At 38.1% G+C, this 22,121-nt stretch overlaps 1 protein-coding gene across 1 annotated transcript in view; it reads left to right on the top strand.

Moving 5' to 3' along the window:
- itsn2a (intersectin 2a) overlaps positions 1-22,121 on the top strand; it is a 104,915-nt gene that overhangs the window by 62,029 nt on the left and 20,765 nt on the right. The window contains exons 12-22 of the mRNA XM_079830494.1: positions 1,358-1,653; positions 2,359-2,496; positions 3,713-3,853; positions 5,164-5,248; positions 5,387-5,526; positions 10,931-11,070; positions 13,283-13,560; positions 16,607-16,728; positions 16,811-16,974; positions 20,088-20,160; positions 20,269-20,447. Of these exons, the coding sequence (XP_079686620.1) occupies positions 1,358-1,653; positions 2,359-2,496; positions 3,713-3,853; positions 5,164-5,248; positions 5,387-5,526; positions 10,931-11,070; positions 13,283-13,560; positions 16,607-16,728; positions 16,811-16,974; positions 20,088-20,160; positions 20,269-20,447 (1,756 nt within the window). The remainder of the gene's footprint in view (positions 1-1,357; positions 1,654-2,358; positions 2,497-3,712; positions 3,854-5,163; positions 5,249-5,386; positions 5,527-10,930; positions 11,071-13,282; positions 13,561-16,606; positions 16,729-16,810; positions 16,975-20,087; positions 20,161-20,268; positions 20,448-22,121) is intronic.

Genomic DNA, 22,121 nt, shown 5'->3' with positions numbered 1-22,121 from the left:
GATCCCAGACGAGGAATAGAGTCTTATCTAGCCAAATCATCAGTCATTTTCAAGAAAAAATAATATACTTTTTAACCTAAATTGCTCACTTGCGCTGCTTTGCGACGGGCCAAGGATTGTGTAATCATGTTGGAAAGATCAACGCTAGACGTATGCGGAGGAAGTATCGCCCCAAGCGAATGTGCGAAGACTAATACAAACACTCTTTACCAAAAAAAACTCCATCTTCAACTTCAAAATCGTCCAACATCGTTGTTTAACCTTTTTTTGCTAAAGGATGTTTTCATTAGTCTTCGCACATGCTCTTTGTAAACACGGGGCAGTACTTCTGCCTACGTCTAGTGTGACCTTTCCCACGTGATTACGTAATCCGTAATATTTTGTATTGTTGAAAATGGCCGATGGTTTGCTAGATAAGACTCTATTCCTCGTCTGGGATCAGAGCCTCTGAAGCCCTTCCTTTGAAACTGCATTGATTTGGACCTTAAACCATTGGTTGCCATTGAAGTCAATTATGTGGAGAAAAATCCTGGAATGTTTTCCTCAAAAAACTTAATTTCTTATCCACTAAAGAAAGAAAGACATGAACATCTTGGATGAGATGGGGGTGAGTAAAATATCAGGAAAGTTTCATTTTGAAGTGTACCTATGGGTTGTAGGCCCCTGTTTAATTTCAGTTTTTTGCAACATTTATAAAAAATTCACACAAATATATATATAAAAAAGAAAAAAAAACTCTTATGCTCAAAAAGGCTGCATTTATTTGATTAAAAATAGAGTTAAACAGTAATATTGTGAAATATTATATGATTAAATACAATTAAAAAGAACTGTTTTCAATTTTAATATATTAAACATTTATTGAATTTCCTGTGGTGGCAAAGCTGAATATTCAACATCATTACTCCAGTCTTCAGTGTCACATGATCCTTCAGAAATCATTCTAAATGCTTGAAATAGAAATATTTTGCTACATTAAAATGTATTTACGTTCAATTTTGATATCGATTTAATGCATGCTTGCTGAACAAATTCTACAAAAAAAATCTTACTGACCCCAAACCTTTGAATGGTAGTGGATGCTAATATATACAAGCACGCTTATGCAAATACATGCTCCCCTTACAAACACACTGTCCTTATTTCTACACGGTATTGTAAATGATCCTTCTAAAATGAGCTGATTCAGCTGAAAAAAACAGCTAAACAGTCTCTTCTGAGTTTTTCTGCTTTATATTTAGCTCCTCATGATATAGTCTTTTTCTGAACATATGGTTTTCTGTGATGTATATTACTATTTTATTGTGTTGACACTTTATACCTCACCTTTCTGTCTCTTTCTCTCTCTCTCTCTCAGTGTCATTTGAGGATAAACTGAGAGAGAATTTCCAGAGAGGAAACGCAGAGCTGGAGAAAAGACGTTTGGCTCTGCTGGAGGAGCAAAAGAGAGAGGTGGAGAGGAGGAGAGAAGAGGAGAGGCGAGAGGAGGAGAGGAGACTGCAGAAGGAGAGGGAAGAGAGAGAACGGAAGGAGAGAGAGGCCCGGGAGATGGAGCTGAGGAGACAGAGGGAGGAGGAGAGGAGGATGGAGAGACAGAGAGAGCTAGAACGACAGAGAGAAGAAGAAAGACTGAAAGAATTAGAGCGACGTGAGGCAAGTGGAGCACACAAGGGCAGGCAGAGGTTGAACGACCACTAGAATATCACTAGAAGCTTTATGTTTTTTTCACATGCATATATCTTTTATGAATACACTCTTTGTTATTAATTTATAGGTGAATTATGTCCGTAATTAGGCTAGTATATGTTTTCCTTTAAATATGTTAAGCATTCAGTTTGATTCAGTTTTTTTCTTGAGGGTACAAAACAAAGAAAACTATTTATATTATAGACAACAATTTATATCAAATATATAATACAAATGTAATCTAAATAAAATGTATGTACAGCTGTCTAAACATACTTTTACATAATCTAATATGTACAATGTAGTGACATTAATGTTATATTAAGTTAATTATTTTTTTCCATTTTTTATTATAATTATTTGTGTATTATTTAATTATTATTATTACAAATCTTAAAGCTTGCAATTATTAATTACTCTACTGTATGTACTATTTCATGGCAAAGTGTAATGCTTCTCTAATGCTGCATTTCATTACGCAAGCAAAATAGGTTAATTGTGTTAAACAATTTGCATTAGATATATTTAAGTTAATATTATTAAGTGATAAGTTAACCCTAAAAGATAAAATAACCCAACACTGTACCTGCAGAGTGGAATCCCACTTCTCCTCCTAGGAGAAGCGTAGTTATGTAGAATATTCATAGTCTCCTTCACTTATTGCTCTCGTAGGAAGCAGAGCGACAGAGGCGAATGGAATGGGAGAAGAGTAAACGAGTGGAGCTTCAGACACAGAGAGAAAAAGAGCAGAGCGACATACAGAGACTTAAGGACAGGAAGAGGATTCTCGAGATGGAGCTGGAGGCGGTGGTCAGATTTCTTTCTTCTTTCTCATTCCATAATAATATTGGCACCCTTCGTAAATATGATCAAAGGTGGCTGTGAAAATAAATCTGCATTGTTTATCCTTTTGATCTAACCTTTCATTGAAGTAAAACAATTGAAAGTGGGGGAAACTCACATTATAATATACATTTTTTTCTCCAATGAATATTGGCCATAATTATTGGCACCTCTAGAAATTCTATATTCCTAGAAAGTCTATTCCCATTTCATATTTTTTAGCACACCAAGGGGACTAGGAGCATGAAATTGTCCAGCCATGACTTCCTGTTCCACAGGAGTATAAATATGAGGAAACACAAAGGCCAAATTCCCTTAATCCTTCATCACAATGAGTAAAACCCGGAATATAGTTCGAACACAACTGGACCTTCAGACGGTACCTGGAAAAAGAGCTTTTTGGCACAAAATGGCCAAAAGATGGCTTTGGTGCAAACAGGGATAAAAGTCCCCCATGCCCTCGGTTAAATACACCGCTGGATCTTTAATGTTGTGGGTCTGTTTTTTTGCTGGAGGTCCTGGACATCTTGTTCAGATTCATGGTATCATGGATTCTAGCAAATACCAACAGATCAAAAATCAAAACCTGAAGCTTCTGCTAGAAATCTGATAATGGGCCGTGGTTGGATCGTCCATCAGGACAATGATCCAAAACAAACATCAAAAATGTGTGACTGAGCACAAAATGAAGCCGTCCCAGTTCCTGAGCTGAACCCTATAGAGAATGAGTGATGAGCTGAAGAGAAGAGCTGGAATCTGAAGGATCTGGAGAGATTCTGGATGAAGGAATGGGCTCTGATCTCCAAACTCATCAGGCGTTACAGAAGAAGACTCAGAGCTGGTCTCTTGGGGAAAGGACGTTGCAATAATTGGGTGTCAATATTTGTGGCCAACATGAACTAGAGAAAAACATTAATTTCATAATGAGATTTCCTCCCCACTTTCAATTGTTTTACTTCAATGAAAGGTTAGAATTTTGTGTATTTTTTGAATGAAAGATCCGAAGGATAAACAATGCAGATTTATTCTCACAGCCGCCTTTGCTCATATTTACCAAGAGTGCCAATATTAGTGGAGGGCACTGTACCTGTTCTCCATCCAGTCTCATACACCCTCTTCTCTGTGGGATTGATTGTTATCTTATATTACAAATGAAAAGCATTTCAGTCTTTTCTTCTCCTAGGGTAACAAGCATAAGCAGATCTCTGATCGGCTCCGGGACGCCAAGAGTAAGAGGCAGGTCCAGAGGGCCGAGCTAGACCTGATCAATCAGAGGAGAGACAGCCGTATTACAGATATCAACTCCCTACAGTCGCAGATTGAGGTACATTATGTTTTTGTTGCATGAATAGAATAGCTTTTATTATTTTTAGGTCATTCTGGAGTCCATCTCTTGTTGTTCACAAGAAGTTTTAAGAAATTAATACTTTTGTTCAGCAAGGATGCATTAAATTGACAGTAAAGACATTTATAACGGTACAAAAGATTTCTATACGTCAAATAAATGCTGTTCTTAAAAAATATTAAGCGGCACAACTGTTTTCTTTCAAAAACGACACTGTAAACTCGAACACTAAAAAAACCTAATTGTTTTTGAGTAGAGCCAACTCAAATTAAACAAATTAGTTCAATCAAATTAACTTTTATGAGTATTTAGAACTTTCTTTTTCTTTTGAGTTCTCAAAACGGACACATTTTAAGTTATCTGAATTGTTTCATTGTTTTGAGTTTTATGAACTTGTTTTTTTAGTTTAGACAAACTTAAATTTAACTGAAACTGGGCTGAGATTTCTATTTCCCAGCATGCTTTTCCATGACACTCAAAAGGGAAAGTAAATGCTAAAATTATATGTTATATAATGTTTTTTGTGCAAGATTAGTGTTAAGTGGGAGATTTAGTAAGGTTTGATGTTTTGTTATTTTGGATTTTTGTAGGGTTTCCATCATGGAGACGAGTGGAGCATGAGCCTAGTTTGAGAACCGATATATATATATGTTAAATTGTATGCTAATGCTAGCAAAGCATTGTGATACCAATTAGCAAGGTGGCATTTATTGAATTAGCTAGTTAAAGCTAGCCAAGCCCCCCCCCCCCCCCCCCCTACTAAAAATATTTCAGTTGATAATTTGAATTTAAATGTATGAATTAGCTTACTCTTAATATTTGAATTTAAGAGCAATTAAAATATATGAGTACAAAATAAAAACTGCAAGTTCTTCTTACTTAAAGGAACACTCCACTTTTTTTGAAAATAGGCTCAATTTCCAACTCCCCTAGAGTTAAACCGTTGAGTTTTACCGTTTTCAAATCCATTCAGCCGATCTTCGGGTCTGGCGGTAGCACTTTTAGCATAGCTTAGCATAGATCATTGAATCTGATTAGACCGTTAGCATCTCGCTTTAAAATGACCTATGCTAAGCTATGCTAAAAGTGCTACCGCCAGACCCGGAGATCAGCTGAATGGATTCAAAAACTGTCAAACTCAACTGTTTAACTCTAGGGGAGTTGGAAAATGAGCCTATTTTCCAAAAAAGTGTTCCTTAAAAAAATTTGATGTAACCGATTGCCTCAATTTTTTTGAGTTTTGCCAACTTACTCGAGTTTATAGTGTTTATGAATGTGTTTTTTAACAGGAAATTCAGAGGCAGTTGAGTCGTTTTGGTCCTGAGAAGGGGCAACTGGCAGACAGACTTCTACATCTAACCCAAAACAACTCAAGTGAGCACTCGCATAGACCTGAAGCAATCAATCAATGGCTCATTTCATTTGTGTCCATTTCATACCTCTTGAATTCAGTGCCCGGGCACATTGATGTTTTTTATGTCCTTCCTTCTCTCTTTCTTTCCCTCCTTCCAGGTCCTTTGATAAACGATGTGAAACAGAGTGTGTGCGAGAAGGATCTGAGCTGTCGGAAACTGAAGGAGCAGCTGGATGTTTTGGAGCGAGAGACCACTGCTAAACTCTCACAAATGGAGCAGTACAACAGAGAAATCAAGGTCAGCGGCTTCTCTTACATTCCCAGTCTAAACCTCAACAACATTTAAAGTGCCGTGTTTTGATTAAAGCTAATGCGGGCTTTGGTTGGGGACTCTCTGAATTTATTTTAAACCTTAATGTCCCTGTGAGGGACTCGCTAGTTCACTGTTCTCCATGTTCCTGTGATTAAAACCTACAGCTCAACTCCCAGCCCTGAAGGCACTGAGCACTTCATTACACACTAACATTCACACTAAAGAAAACACTATCACTAACACACTTCCTGCATCAGATTGGAAACCTGAGCATTATACATGTGGCACTCAGCTATTGTTCAGTATATGTCTAATGTTTTCTGCTCCGAGCCTTTTCAACCCCAAGCCGCTGTATCTCCCCTTTTTCTTCTCTTCCTCTTTACTCCGGCTGTCTTCATAGTTTGTAGAAATGGATGACTGTGTGCTTCAAGGACTTCTCTCTTTGCTGGGCTGCTTAACCAATCTCTTCCTTCTAATAAAGGTTGACCTCTCTTTAGCGTTTCTTTACTCACACTCCTCTCAAAGCTGCCTGTCTTTCATTCATTTCACCGTTTGCTCTAGTTATTCTCCATGAAAGAAGTCTCACTTTACCCATATTGTCCCGAAATGAGCTCTAATGTCTGACCTCGTGACCTCATAACATCTTTGTGTCTGTCTGTGCCATTTTCATCACTTCATAATAGTGTCATAAAGTTTACTCACTGCCTAAAAACTAACAAACAACAGTAAAAGTAATGGGATTTTTGTTTTTAATGTTTGAAACATTTTCCATACGGAGCAGTTTGTGTTACAGTATGTAGAACAGTTAGAGCCAGGATCCAAAATGTCACTCGACAAACAAAAGTTAGGCATATTGTCAGTGCCGCATGATGCAATCCATCGGCCCGTCTCAAGTTTTAGTGGCACATGATCTCCGTGTGGAACATACCGACTGTTGTCAGCCTCAAAATCTCACTGGATTATTACAATTAAAGGATTAGTTCACTCCAGAATTAAAATGTCCTTTTACTCACCCCCATGTCATCCAAGACGTTCATGTCTTTCTTTCTTCAGTCGAAAAGAAATTAAAGGGTTAGTTCACCCAAAAATGAAAATTCTGTCATTAATTCCTCCACCTCATGTCGTTTGACACCCGTAAGACCTCCGTTCATCTTCAGAACACAAATTTAGTTGAAATCTGATGGCTCAGAAAGGCACAACTCCATTGGCACAATGCACTTTACACTCTCAAGACCCATAAAAGCTACTAAAGATGTCGTTACAAAGTCCATCTCACTACAGTGGTTCTACAATAACTTTATGAAGCGACGAGAATAGTTTTTGTGCGCAAAAAAACCCTAAATAAAGACTTATATAGTGATGACCGATTTCAAAACACTGCATCATGAAGCTTCGAAGCGTTATGAATCAGTGAGTCGATTCAGCGGTTTGGATCGCCAAAGTCACGTGATTTCAGCAGTTTGACGGTTTGGCACGCGATCCGAATCATGATTCGACTCGCTGATTCATAATGCTGCGTTCACACCAAACGCGAATAGAGCGTCAAAATCGCATCTACCGCGTCTAGTTTCACTTGCAAACATTTTGAATGCATTCGCGCGTCCGCTGCGAATTGGACGCGCGTAGAAAACGAGCACTGGAAGTGAAATTGACGCGCGTTCAAGGCAGTCCAGGAGAAATATGTCATAAAACACCACTCTGCCTCTTTTCATTTTCATAAAAAATATATATTAAGCATTAATAGCCACACAAATGTGGTCCAGGCAACTCCTACATTATCTTCACTGCATTTATATTTAAATATCCTTAAAAAATAAAGTTATGAAACTTCTCTTTGCCCTCAGTCAAAACTATTTGGCAGACAACAAAATATAGATTCATGAGACCAAAGATCGCCCGTTAGATCCACACAAGACGAACCACTACAGGACATCAGAGCCAGCGGCAAACGTCAGAAGGTCTGGCCGAGGAAAGGCTGCTCTCGCCGGGGTTAATGAGCGCTGAACGCCCGGGGATCGCCTGGATCTCACAACTCCACAAACACATTATTATTTTTTTTAAATAGGTGCTCTCTTTATAAATAAACCACAGATTTGAGCTTTAAATAACTACATTCTCACCTGAAAAAGTCTTAAAACTACATTTTGTGACACAATAGTAGTATTTTTATATTATGCAGGGTTTCTCATCACGTCACTTTACCACGTGACCGCAGCGAGCAGGCTCCTGATTGCTTAACGCGGCGCGAATTGACGCCAAAGTTCAAATTTTTCAACTCGGGCGTCAGGCGCGAATTCGCTTCAAACGCGTGAATGCACAAAAGCACCATTCGCGTGTAACACGCGTATCGCACAAGACGCTCAATTTGCGGCATCCGCGTGAACCGGACGCGCGAATGAGGCGGATTCGCGTCCTTCGCGCCGCGGGACCTCCAGCCGCGCGTCAACGCGCCTTTCCATTGACTTAACATTGAAATCACTCGCGCCAGACGCTCTATTCGCATTTGGTGTGAACGCAGCATAACGCTTCGAAGATTTTAAGATTTTTGAGGAAAAAATTCCTGGTCCCTCATTTATCAACAGTGCGTAGAAAAGGTTCTATATTTTGTCCTACGAATTAAATTTAAAATGCGCCTAAGTAGAAGAAAATCTGTATTTATCAAACGTGCACACATAGTTCTTACGCACATTAGTAAGCAATTATTGTTGATAAATCCCACATTTGCGTAAGTACCATGATCGTTCACGGTTCACATTAGCATTCGGAAACACCTCCAATGAACCATATATGGTGATAACACTTCCCTTTAAAAATCACGTGATTGTGTTTTTTCCTCACTGCAATAATGGCAAAGAGGAACTTCACAAACATAGAATGAGTCACGCAACGACGTTTAACAACAACACATTTGAGTCACAAATGATTTGCAGGTTAACAGAATGAATGTGCTTTGATGTGCTTTTATGGCGATGTGGGTGCAGTCTATGGCTCCAATTATGTTTGGGAATCTGGCGATAGCATAAAAGCCCCATTTTATTTTGGCTTGTTGAGGATTTCGGTAAGGAAATCACAGCTGTCTTTTATAGGGTTTGACACCAATTACGCATCGTGTTTAAAACTACAAAAATGATAAATTGAGTGTTTTATAATCATAGGAAACACAGGACATATGTGATTTGCTTAATGCATACTGTCTTAAATGCTTTTTATGTGTAGTGTCGCTATTCTACCACTAGATTCTCTGCGTAAGCATGCTCAGTTGTGTGCTTATATTTACACACATCTTTACGTGTAAGTACAAGTTGGTAGATCCCACATTTTCATTACGCACAAATCTGTGCGTACGCACAAGTTGATAAATGAGGGCCCAGGATTTTTCTCCATAGAGTGGACTTCATTGGGGACCAATGGGTTTAAGGTCCAAATTGCAGCTTCAAAGGGCTCTACACGATCCCAGACGAGGAATAAGGGTCTTATCTAGAGAAACGATCGGTCGTTTTCTAAAAAAAATAAAAATGTATATATAACATTTTAACCACAAATGCTCTGCTATGCTTCACGCATTACGTAATCACGTTGGAAAGGTCACGCGTGATGTATGTGGAAGGGCGAAAAACTCATCTCATTTTCTCCTCCAACTCCTCCAAAGTCGCAGACATCGATGTTTTACTTTTTTTGTAAAGGCCGTTTGACTTAGCCTGTGTCCGAAATAGACCCCATACCTTTAAATAGGGCACTATTTGAGGGGACAGCCATTTGTAGTGGTGTCCGAAACCATAGTTGACGTTATTGAGTGCACTCATTTAATCCCATAATCCACGAGTGTGCAACTGATGTACGCTCAACGGCTAGAGAATACCCATAATGCACTGTGAGAGTTGCGCATTGAATAAATTCCCGCGTCTCACCACAAGATGGTACAGCTGAATCATCAATCCATCCGTTTCCAAACCGCGCTGGTCCAGTGTAATATCATACAGGCATGAATTCCTTTTAATTGAATTTTAAATTGTTTAATTATGGTTTATACATGCTAGTTTCCATGGCAGAGTTCAAAATAAATCTTTTCATTACTACTGGATCAGTTTGCTACTTTTCAAATAATTATTAGGCAGCAAGCAGAAACTATGCAAAAGTGTTAGCCCTTTCGGTGCACTCAGTGTCTGAATTCACTCACTCGTTTTCATTCACTCCTATTAGTGGAGTAACGCAGGGAATAGTGAATGAGGGACTAGGGAACGATTTCGAACACAGCATTAGTCTTTGCACATTCGCTTGGTAAACACTGGGTCAGTACTTCCGCCTACGTCATGTATGACCTTTCCAATGTGACTATTTTATTTAATTTATGCGTGAAGTCGTGGACGCTCATCGCAGAGCTTGTGCAAGATGAGCCTTTAATCCTAATGAGCCTCAGATCCTTCTATGACCGTTTAGCTAGATAAGACCCTTATTCCTTGTCTGGGATCGTGTAGAGCCTTTTGAAACTGCAATTTGGACCTTAAACCCATTGGTCCCCATTGAAGTCCACTATATGGAGAAAAATCCTGGAATGTTTTCCTAAAAAAAAACTATTTTCCTGAATAAAATATCAGGAAATTTTAATTCTGGAGTGAACTAATCCTTTAATGGCAAAAGGAATGTTTGTAAATGTAAACTGATATTGACACACTACAGCAAAATATATAAATAACTGCCATTTTTGGGTGAAAATACTAACATGCATATACTACGTTCAAAAGTTTGTTGTCAGTTTGTTTTTTAATGAATACTTTGATTCAGCAAGTATGCATGAAATGGATCATTTCTAAATAAATGCTGTTCTTTTGAACTTTCTAATCATTAAAGATAATTATAAAAAATTATATATCTCAGTTTTCACGAAAATATTAAGCAGCACAACTGTTTTCAACATTGATAATAATAAGAAATGTTTCTTGAGCAGCAAATCAGAATATTAGAATGATTTCTGAAGGATCATGTGACACTGAAGACTGGAGGAAAATTCAGCTTTGCCATCACAGAAGTAAATTACGTTTTATTTTGTAATAGTATTTCACAGTATTACTGTTGTAACTGTACTGTTGATCAAATACAGCATAAGAGACTTTCTAAAACTTCCAAAAAAAAAAAAAAACGTTCTGACCCCAAACATTTTAGCGGTAGTGTTTATATATTATATTTATGAAAAAACATAAATCTAGAACTATTTGTTTGGTCACTTATATTTACTCAGTACCACTCAATAGTGGTCATTTGATTATGTTAGCTTGGGCAGTCAGTAAAGCTGAGCACAATGCCATATACTGTGTGTTTGAAACCATATTATTTTAAGGTTTGTTATAAGCATGATCTAAATGTTGAAGGATTGTGTGGGATAACGTTGCAGGAGTTGCGACAGAGGCAGAGCCAGCAGCAGGACGTCCTAGAGCAGCTCAGGAGGGTAAGATCTGAGAAACTCAAACAGCTACAGAGACACAGGAAAGAAGAGGAGGAGAGGAAGAGGAAGAAAGAGGAGGAAGCTGCAAGGTAAAACTGTGCTTTCAGACAAACATACATTTATCCAACTATCTTCAGTAAATAATTTAAAGTCTATAGAAAAGAAATGTCGGTAACACTTTATTTTAGGGTCCAATTCTCACTATTAAGTTGCCTATTAGCGTGCATATTTCTAGGATATTGGCTGTTTATTAGTACTTATAAAGCACATGTTAATGCCTTATTCTGCATGACCTTATTCTACATTGCTTAATCCTAAACTTAAACGCTACAAAAACTACCTTACTAACTATTAATAAGCAGTAAATTAGGAGTTTATTGAGGCAAAAAGCAGTTAATAGTTATCAGTGAGAATTGGACCCAAAACTAAAGTGTGACCGAAACTTATTTTTGTAAAGTAATCAATAATTATATCCCTTAAAATTCATCTTTGATCACCAAAACGACATATTTAAAGGTTATGAATATACAAATGAGCCCCTCCTCCACTCACTCAAACCAGCTCAGAGACACACTCGCCCAACTTTTACTCAAGTTACCGTAGTAAACGCTGCACAATGGTATCGTTCTTTACAACGTCAGACACATAACGACAATTGATATGATTCGCCTTTAGCTTGACTACGTTATCAAACAGCTAATAATGCTAATCAACCCTCTACGCACACCTTCGCAGTAGAATTGCCATTGGCTAGGACATTTTTTTGTTTAGTCGCCAGACTGATATTCTTTATTATATTATATTATACTATATATATATATATATATATATATATCTTTGTAAAATGGCACAAATATCTGAACGTTCGCGCTTAACATCAGTCAATCAAGCATTAGACTGTTATGATATTATGATAATCAAGCACTATTTAATGATAGAACTTTAGTAATTAGAACTAAAACTGTTGGTAACCATATATGAATGCATATTTGTCATTTAACTGAACTTTGGACTGGTGGTGGTGCTTAAGATATTGTTGGTGTTTCTGTAAAAAAAATTGACAATAGTAATTATATTATTAAAAGATAATACTAATTCTACTACTAATAACAATATAGAACACACTAAGGATTGATAAGCTGCTGGGTTCATAAATATTAATCGCGTTGACAGCATTCGCTCAAACTGATTTGCTGAAATCAAAACAGGGACAGGAAAAGATGAGCGCCAGCCAATGAGATTGCAGTTTGCAAATTAGTTCCGCCCACTACCGGAAATAAACGGCATATCTTCTGTTTGTTCTTAAAAGCTGATTAATTCCTAATGAACGCCGTTATTTTGACAAGAATATACAACAAAGAATGTTGTTAACATGTAGCGGGTCGATTTTGCGTGGCATGTAAGACTCTCGCGCTCTCTTGCTCACGCATGTGTGTGTGAGAAACGCGCTCAGCAAAGCGACAGAGTTCTTCACACGACTAGAGTTTACGGTACGTTAGATGATTTGAAATCGTAAAGATCGCTTGACGAAAGCGAAACTCAAGCGCTCATTCAGAGTGTTCAGCGAGTAAAAATATATTCATGCTAAACTTATTCTTAGCATCTAACACACACACTGGCGAGTAAAATCTGAGAATTTATTAGACAATGGCTAGTGATAGATTTTATTGAATCGCCCAGAGTGACGATTTACTTGCATATGCGAGTGTTTTACTCGCATTGTAGAGGGTTACTAATGTTACACAAACCATGTTCCTGTTCGCCATCTCAGTCGGTCTTGATTTTTCACATCAACAGAAAAATATACCGGTATGTCTTCTCTTGAGACTCGCCCGCTTCAGAGCGATCATAGTTAATGATATGCTAAACCCCCACCCACACGTTGACGTGATTGGTTACAAGGTAGTTTGTGACGTCAGAAACACCAGCGATTACAAACCGTGTTTGTGAGACTGTCTTTGGTTCACTACAGTTTAAAAGAGAAGATACTCAGCAATGGTGTTGACATGAATTTGCACATGGTTTGTCTGAAAGCATATTAAAAACACCACATAGACACACAAACAACATTAAAAACGTGATTTCTGAAAGCATATTAAAAATACCAAAGAACTTTTATATGTAGGCCTACGTATCTGTGTTTAATCTAGCCATTTTGGGGGCATATCTACTGTACAGATTTCTCCTCTTGTGACGTTTTCCAGCAAATATGCCCCCCAAAATGGCTAGGTTAAACACAGATTCTCTTACCCACTCATGAATGCTGAGATTCACAGAAACGTTTTGTTCGTGTGCCTGTAGAGAGGCGAAGCTGGAGCAGGAGCGTCTGGAGCAGGAGGAAGCAGAGCGTCAGAAGAAGCTTGCCCAGGAGCGAGAGGCCAAACTCAGGGAAGAACAGCAGCGGCAGGCCCAAGCCCGACTCAAGGAGGCCCAGGAGCAGGCCCGGGAGAAAGAGGAGAAGAGGAGGGCGGAGGAGAGAGAGAGGGAGAGGGAGGAGAAGGAGAGGGAGGAGAGAGAAAGGAATGAACTGGCGCTACACACTCAGCCCTCCGTGTCATACAATAGCACAGAGAACAAAAGTGAGTGTGTTTAAGCGTGTGTGTGTGTGTGTGTGTGTGTGTGTGTGTGTGTGTGGGTGAGTACAGCATTCATCCACTTGGCCATGAATATGTTTTCATTCTATTCATTGTAATGGCTGTCATTACTCTCACAGCTTCATGATTCACTTTAACTACCTCCCATTAATTATCCGAGTTACTATAACAGATCCACTAGAACGCGAGTGCTTTGAGAGAATAAAGGTAATAGACTGCTAAACATTTGTATTTTAATTTCAAAAATGAAAATTCTGTCATTAATTACTCACCGTCATGTCGTTCCAAACCAAAGACTTTAGTTCATCTTCAGAACACAAATTAAGAAATTTTGATGAAATCTGAGATGTTTCTGTCACTCCATTGACGGGGTACTCAATTTACACTTTAAAGCCCCAGAAAGGTAGTAAAGACATAATTCATGTGACTCCAGTGGTTTAACCTCAATTGTATGAAGTATGCAAAAAGCATAATGACCACTTATTTACACAATATTAATCTGCAATGCACGTTCCTTCATAACATAAATTATGTGAACCAACCCTTTAATACTTGCTTTAATTGTGTAAAGTCTTATTATGTCTATTATAATGTTATTTGAAGGGATAGTTCACCCTAAATAGAAAAATCTGTCATCACTGACTCACCCTAATGTCAATTTTCTTCCTTCCGTGAAACAGAAAGAGAACATTGGTCACTCCTCCATTAAACTGTTAGTCTTCTGAATCCAGTTTTGTGTGAGCAACAGGCTCAAATTTTTGTCATTAAATTAATGATATTAAAGCCACAATATGTTATTTTTTGCTATTTGAGGTCGCATATTCAAAACAAAGGCATAGCTTGATGACACCTTAATTTCTCAGAGCTTTAATTACATCCTCTTCTTCCGCTCGTGTGTGTGGGGGAACTCAGCACTGCTTTATCATATTACACACATCTCAGTGTGTTGAGAGTGATGTTATAATGCTACTCTGAGCGTTACTCGGCACTGCTATGAGACACTTGTTCACACTGCTGTGAGAGATCAATATTAGGCGGTAAAACATGGCACTCTGTGCGGTAAATCAACAACACCAGATTTAAACAATAAGACTAACTGTGTTGAGCTGGAGAACAATGATCAGTTTCTGCCGATGAATGATCCAAACAGTTGCTCACCTGTCTAATAAAACCCATAATATATTAAAGCGGCTTTGGTGTTTCCATAGTATAAAAACTGGAAATCGATATTCTCTGGATTTTACATTCTTGGAAACATTTGGGATAATGTAAGTACACAAGTCAACATAATATATAACACCGTTCTAGTGTTTTTTGGATGTTTTAATCCAAAAATCGTACATATTGTGCCTTTAAAGCAGCACTAGGTAGGTTTTTCTCTCTGGGTCCCCCTACAGTTGGGAAACAGTATTGTCCTCTACTACTGTCGTAAACTGTCATTCTACATCAGGGGATGCATCGCACGTGCATTTGTTGACATGACAACTATGATAGCCCTGAACACTGCAGGTGTTCTGCTTGCGTCGCGTGTGAAACGTCTTCATCCCAGGTACAGTGGCATATGTTTCAGCATGTCATATGAATATCATGTCATGGGTTTTATTTTTTTCAAACGCCAAATGATCGCGATACTCACGTTTACAAGCCAGCGTCATTATAGTAGCCTAGTCTATTGGTTCCCGTTTTACAGAATCTATATGATACTTCAATTCAATGCTTGAGTGTTAGGTAATAACCATATATCGTCAATATTATAATATCAAACTACCATTGATGAAGCTGCAAATTTGAAAAATCGATTTGCATTATAGCTTGAGGCAAGACAAATAAACAAATATCACAGACATGTTAGGTATCCTAAAATATGATTTTGTACGTCTCATGTATCTACTTGCAAGAATGTAGCCCCTCCTCCTTCAGCTCACGCCAACGAGCAAACGCTGGCCCAATGTTGATCCTCGTCCTGCCTTTAATCCCATCACTGATCGTTTCCTCTTTTTGCTTTCCTCCGACAAAACCTTTGCTTTCTTATTTTTCTGTGCTGCTTCGGCCATGACTATAACATTTGGCAAACAAATGATAGTTTGGCTCACACGTCCGAATTTAAGGAAGTGGGGGTGGTGGTGGAAGTGACGTATATGCTGTAAAGCAGTCGAATTTTGTAGTTATTTTTGTTCTCGGGTTACTACCCGAAACCCGAAGTTTAAAAGTACGATTAAAAACGATACAGACCCCGTCAGGCTATGGCAGACGTGTCATTCAACCTATTGTAAGTCGATGTATCATCACAAGAGGTTTGAAAATATATTATAAAGGTTGAAAAGCTACCTAGTGCTGCTTTAACAGCTGCAACCAAATTGATTCAATGAGTTGAACTTGAGAACCAATTCAGTCCGATTTGGGAATGAATCATTCAGACCAGCTTGTGAACTGGTTCAATCTACTGCAGCTCAAACTAATTATTTGTTGGACCACTTTTTTGATATTTTATGATGCTTTTGCATCCTTTTTAAAACCTTGAAAACCTTAGAAAAATGTGGGGTGTGTTTGTATGAATTACCAGGCAACAAAAATCCAGTCAATTTCAAATTTAACTAAAAAGTCCCACCCTACTTTTTTCCCCCTTGAAGCCGTTTCACTCATATATATATATATATACGTCACAACAGGAAAGAAAAGAAGACCTCCGTTTCATTCTGACTTTAACACTCACAATTTTGATGAATTCATCAAGCAATTAACCAAAACGATTCAATAGAATAATAATTAATTCATGTTTTTAAGTTTAGAAAAATTGTTTGTAAAGTACTGAAATATACATATTATAAAGAAAACTTCAAGGCTAAATCTGGAACAAAATAGTCTTTTATGCTCAGGAAATGCAGAGATCAGTACACTGATTATAGATATATGGTGGGATTTCTGTTTGAATTTGTTTTTATATGTTGAAAAATGCATTTGTGCTGCCTTTGCTGAATAGCTGTGAGATGTGTGTTGTACTGTATGTTTCTGATGTGTGTGTTTTTTGCAGGTTTGCAGCCAGTGGTGACCACTGAAGACACATGTACTCCGCTCACCAGCTACAGAGCGCTCTACCCCTTCACAGCACGCAACTCTGACGAGCTCACGCTGGAGGCCGACGGTCTGATCCAGGTACTCAACACACATTCACTCATGCAGCTGTAAATGTACTTATTCAAGTACACATTTAATTTGGCTTCCTGTGGATCCACAGGTGGATGAATCAACAGTTAGGGAGACCGGCTGGCTGTATGGGAGTTACCGTGGTAACAATGGCTGGTTTCCAGAGAGTTATGCTGAGAGATGCAGTAAAGACGATCAGACTGAACTAACTGCACCTGTTACACACACCACAGCGCCCTCTAACAGCTACCCTGGGTATGGCACTAGCAGCTTTAGTACTACATAGGCTGTGCAATTTAGCTTAAAAATTCCACTTTTCAACCTTTTTAGTATTAGTATATCAATATAAATATGTATTTATATCAATATTTATTTCAACCGAACACCAGTAGATTCACAAATATTAATATAATAAATTAATGTTACACAGTCATAATCAAGTTAAAGATAATCAGACATGTTTTGCACAAAAATTAAGGCGAGGAAGAATAATATTTATACATTTTCAGCAATATGCACAAATATGTTTATTATTTTATAATAAATAAAAAACAAATATCCCACAGAGATAGGGTGACCACCTGGTTATTGCTCTGTTTCAGGACAATAGATGTGATTTTTTTTTTAATTAATCGTATAATCAGAGTTGTGTACAGATTCAATGAAACAATTTGAACTAAAATGTGTAGTGTGTATATACATATACATACACTCATTACTATTTTAATGTTTTTGAAAGAAGTCTATTATCCTTATCAAGCCTGCATTTCTTAGATCAGAAATACAGAAAAAAAATTTCATATTGTGAAATATTATTACAGTTTAAATATAATGCTTTTCTATTTTAATTAACTTTTAAATGTAATTTATTTCTGTGATCAAATCTGAATTTTCAGCATCATTACTGCAGTCTTCAGTGTCACATGATCCTTCAGAAATCATTCTAATATGATGATTTGATACTCAGTTATTAACAATGTTGTAAACGGTTGTGCTGCTTAATATTTTTTGGAACCTGTGTTACTGTTTTCAGGATTCTTTAATGAATAAAAAGTTTAAAAGAACAGCATTTATTCAAAATATACATCTTTTCTAACAATATAAATCTTTACCCTCACATTTATCAATTTAATGCATCCATTCTTCATAAAAGTATTAATTTCTTTCAAAAAAAAGAAAGACAATAAAAAATACTGACCCCAAACAGTAGTGTATGTTTGTCACGCTACTGAGATGGAGGACCCAGATGCAGAATGAGCAGGGAAGTGATATTTATTAACAATAAGAGACAGCACAAGAATAGTGAGGCAGGAACCAAGTCCAAACAATAGGGGCAGAACACAATGGGAGAACTGGCCGGTCAGGGTTGAGACAGCAAAGATGCCAATGATGGAGACAAGGCAGCAGCTCAGGGAACCAGGCTTGACAGCAGGTGATGAAACTAGCCGTAGAACCAGACTAGTTTCCAGGCCAAGAGAGTCAAATGCAGGGATAATGCAAACTAAGAACTAAAAAAAAGAAAAATCAGAGATAAATATACATTTCTAAATAAACTATAACAAATAAGAGAAGCTAAAAAAATACTAGAAAAAAATGACTGGAACTTGAAACAAAGAAAAATAAACAAAACCGCAACCTCGCAGGAAACTAAAGGGAGAAAAATAAGACTACTAAACTAGAAAGAGTAACAAAATCAAAACTAGAGAAATCTCAAATATAAGGCTAGGGAGAATAAAGCAAAGAACTATAACTTGGCAAGATCAATAACTATCACCAGGACAAGATTAACTAGACACGAGGCATACAACAAATTCACTCAATTGCAATGAACATGAGGGAAAGTAGCACAATATAAAAGGACCAGAGCACGTGAGGATCAGGTGAGCACAATTTGTGAAATGAGGACTAGACCAGACTAAACAAGGGGGCGTGGTAACAGCAAACAAGGAGGCGGAGCAAGTACATACATGGCACATACAAACAAAGACACAGCCATGTGAGGCCTGTACCATGATGGTAGTTTAACAAACGCAGGGTTACAGGATTAGTTTCAAGTTGACAAAACCAAACCAATCTATTCAGGCTTTGGTTGTCCCATGATGCTGATCATCAGCTTTCTCTGTCAACTCAGGCTTTGCTCCTGAGTTTAGCTGTGACATCAGTAGTGAACAGCCAATCACATGCTGTGGATCAGTGAAACTTCTCGCGAGAGAAGCAGTGAGATTCATTTCTCTCTTCTGCAGAATATTACATGATTGAAAAATATTAAGAATTTAATCAAATTTACACAGCAAGAAGAAAAGAGCTGTCTATGAAAGAAGACAACTTAAAGAGAAATCTTATACGTCAATGCAAGTAAAAGTTATAGTTTAGTTGATATATAGAGAGAATTTAACATTTAAGCTCACATGTAGTAATTTGTATAGCTTTATTTATTGATTTTAAAGCTTATTTGTATGACCTTTATATAGGCTATTTATATTATTTTTTAACAAAGTGCCTATAAATGATTGATTAACTAAAGTGATACTTATGTAAAAAGACAAACAAAGAAACACTAAACAAGGACAAAACAGAAAAGACTGTCAGGGCAGGATCCTGACAGTATTGGTACACAATTTTCTATTTTTCTTTTCTGAAAGAATCCTGAAAAAAGTATCACAAGCTATAAAAACATATTAAGCAGCACAACGGTTTCCAACATTGATAATAACTGAGTATCAAATCAGCATATTTGAATGATTTGTGACACTGAAGACTGGAGTAATGATGTTGAAAATACAGCTTTGATCACAGAAATAATTGTATTTTAAAATATGTTAAAACAGAAAACCATTCATTTAAATTGTAATAATATTTCACAATATTACAGTTTTTTTAATAAAATAAATGCAGGCTTTATGAGCATAAGAGGGTGATATTACTTGCAAAATCAACATCACAATTTTGATTAATGTTATACAGTATAATGACAAAAAGTCAACACAAATATTATATATATTCAAGATAATATTAGATTCATCATCCAGCCCTATGGCTAACACATTTACAGTTTGAGCTTCACATTTATAAACTGCCATATTGTGTCAGACATTCAGGTAGAAAAGTCAGATGCAGTTTAGTCTGTCACTCCTCCTCTATTTTTAATCAGTGTGTGTGAAAGACCTCCGTTAGAGGAGGGTAAGATACAGCAACATTCGGTAGGTGTGACATCCTCGACCGCTGTTGAGCTGCTGGGACATGATCTGAATGATGAGTTACATTTGTTGTGTTATTAATCTTCAAACAAATAATTTCGTCCATATATTTTAGATAAATAAATAAATGCCAACTTATTTGGAATCCATCTTTCTCATTAACTTTCCTAGAATTCCTCGAGTGGACATAGAAGGACCAACACCAACACACACACCATTGTCTACAAACACACAGCACTCACAGGTCGGCATGTGTGAATATACACACACTCCATCGATCTCACATGCAACATTGTTTTTTTGATCATTGCCATTATACCTGTTTATAGTATGTGTGCGTGTTTGTGTGTAGGCTGTAGCTCTGTGTGAGTGGAGCGCCAAGACCGAAAGTCACCTGGGCTTCACCAAAGATGACATTATCACGGTTCTAGAGAAGCAGGAGAACTGGTGGTACGGAGAGCTCAACGAGAGCCGGGGCTGGTTCCCTTGCTCATATGTCTCCATGGTTACCACCAATAACACACAGAGCGAGTAAGAGATGAGATACCTCTCACTTAACCCCACAAACATGCTATTTGAAGACAGCTTATTGTGTTCATATTGCATTGCAAAACACTTTTTCGTATATCGGGTTGGATACGGGTAAAGTTAGGGACAGGTGTGGTGGTATGGGTAAGTTTAAGGGTAAAGTTAGGGACAGGTGTGGTGGTATGGGTAAGTTTAAGGGTAAAGTTAGGGACAGGTGTGGTGGTATGGGTAAGTTTAAGGGTAGAGTTAGGGACAGGTGTAGTGGTATGGGTAAGTTTAAGGGTAGAGTTAGGGACAGGTGTGGTGGTATGGGTAAGTTTAAGGGTAGAGTTAGGGACAGGTGTAGTGGTATGGGTAAGTTTAAGGGTAGAGTTAGGGACAGGTGTAGTGGTATGGGTAAGTTTAAGGGTAAAGTTAGGGACAGGTGTGGTGGTATGGGTAAGTTTAAGGGTAGAGTTAGGGACAGGTGTAGTGGTATGGGTAAGTTAAAGGGTAGAGTTAGGGACAGGTGTGGTGGTATGGGTAAGTTTAAGGGTAGAGTTAGGGACAGGTGTGGTGGTATGGGTAAGTTTAAGGGTAAAGTTAGGGACAGGTGTAGTGGTATGGGTAAGTTTAAGGGTAAAGTTAGGGACAGGTGTGGTGGTATGGGTAAGTTTAAGGGTAAAGTTAGGGACAGGTGTGGTGGTATGGGTAAGTTTAAGGGTAGAGTTAGGGACAGGTGTAGTGGTATGGGTAAGTTTAAGGGTAGAGTTAGGGACAGGTGTGGTGGTATGGGTAAGTTTAAGGGTAGAGTTAGGGACAGGTGTAGTGGTATGGGTAAGTTTAAGGGTAGAGTTAGGGACAGGTGTAGTGGTATGGGTAAGTTTAAGGGTAAAGTTAGGGACAGGTGTGGTGGTATGGGTAAGTTTAAGGGTAGAGTTAGGGACAGGTGTAGTGGTATGGGTAAGTTAAAGGGTAGAGTTAGGGACAGGTGTGGTGGTATGGGTAAGTTTAAGGGTAGAGTTAGGGACAGGTGTGGTGGTATGGGTAAGTTTAAGGGTAAAGTTAGGGACAGGTGTAGTGGTATGGGTAAGTTTAAGGGTAGAGTTAGGGACAGGTGTGGTGGTATGGGTAAGTTTAAGGGTAAAGTTAGGGACAGGTGTAGTGGTATGGGTTAGTTTAAGGTTAAAGTTAGGGACAGGTGTAGTGGTATGGGTAAGTTTAGGGGTAAAGTTAGGGACAGGTGTGGTGGTATGGGTCAGTTTAAGGGTAAAGTTAGGGACAGGTGTGGTGGTATGGGTAAGTTTAAGGGTAAAGTTAGGGACAGGTGTGGTGGTATGGGTAAGTTTAAGGGTAGAGTTAGGGACAGGTGTAGTGGTATGGGTAAGTTTAAGGGTAAAGTTAGGGACAGGTGTGGTGGTATGGGTAAGTTTAAGGGTAAAGTTAGGGACAGGTGTGGTGGTATGGGTAAGTTTAAGGGTAAAGTTAGGGACAGGTGTAGTGGTATGGGTAAGTTTAAGGGTAAAGTTAGGGACAGGTGTGGTGGTATGGGTAAGTTTAAGGGTAAAGTTAGGGACAGGTGTAGTGGTATGGGTAAGTTTAAGGGTAAAGTTAGGGACAGGTGTGGTGGTATGGGTAAGTTTAAGGGTAAAGTTAGGGACAGGTGTGGTGGTGTGGGTATTTGTTATTTTATTTTTA

Source organism: Gobio gobio (genome assembly GCF_949357685.1).
Source record: "Gobio gobio genome assembly, chromosome: 12".
NCBI classification, from domain to species: domain Eukaryota; kingdom Metazoa; phylum Chordata; class Actinopteri; order Cypriniformes; family Gobionidae; genus Gobio; species Gobio gobio.
This window is presented reverse-complemented; position numbering and strand designations above follow the sequence as displayed.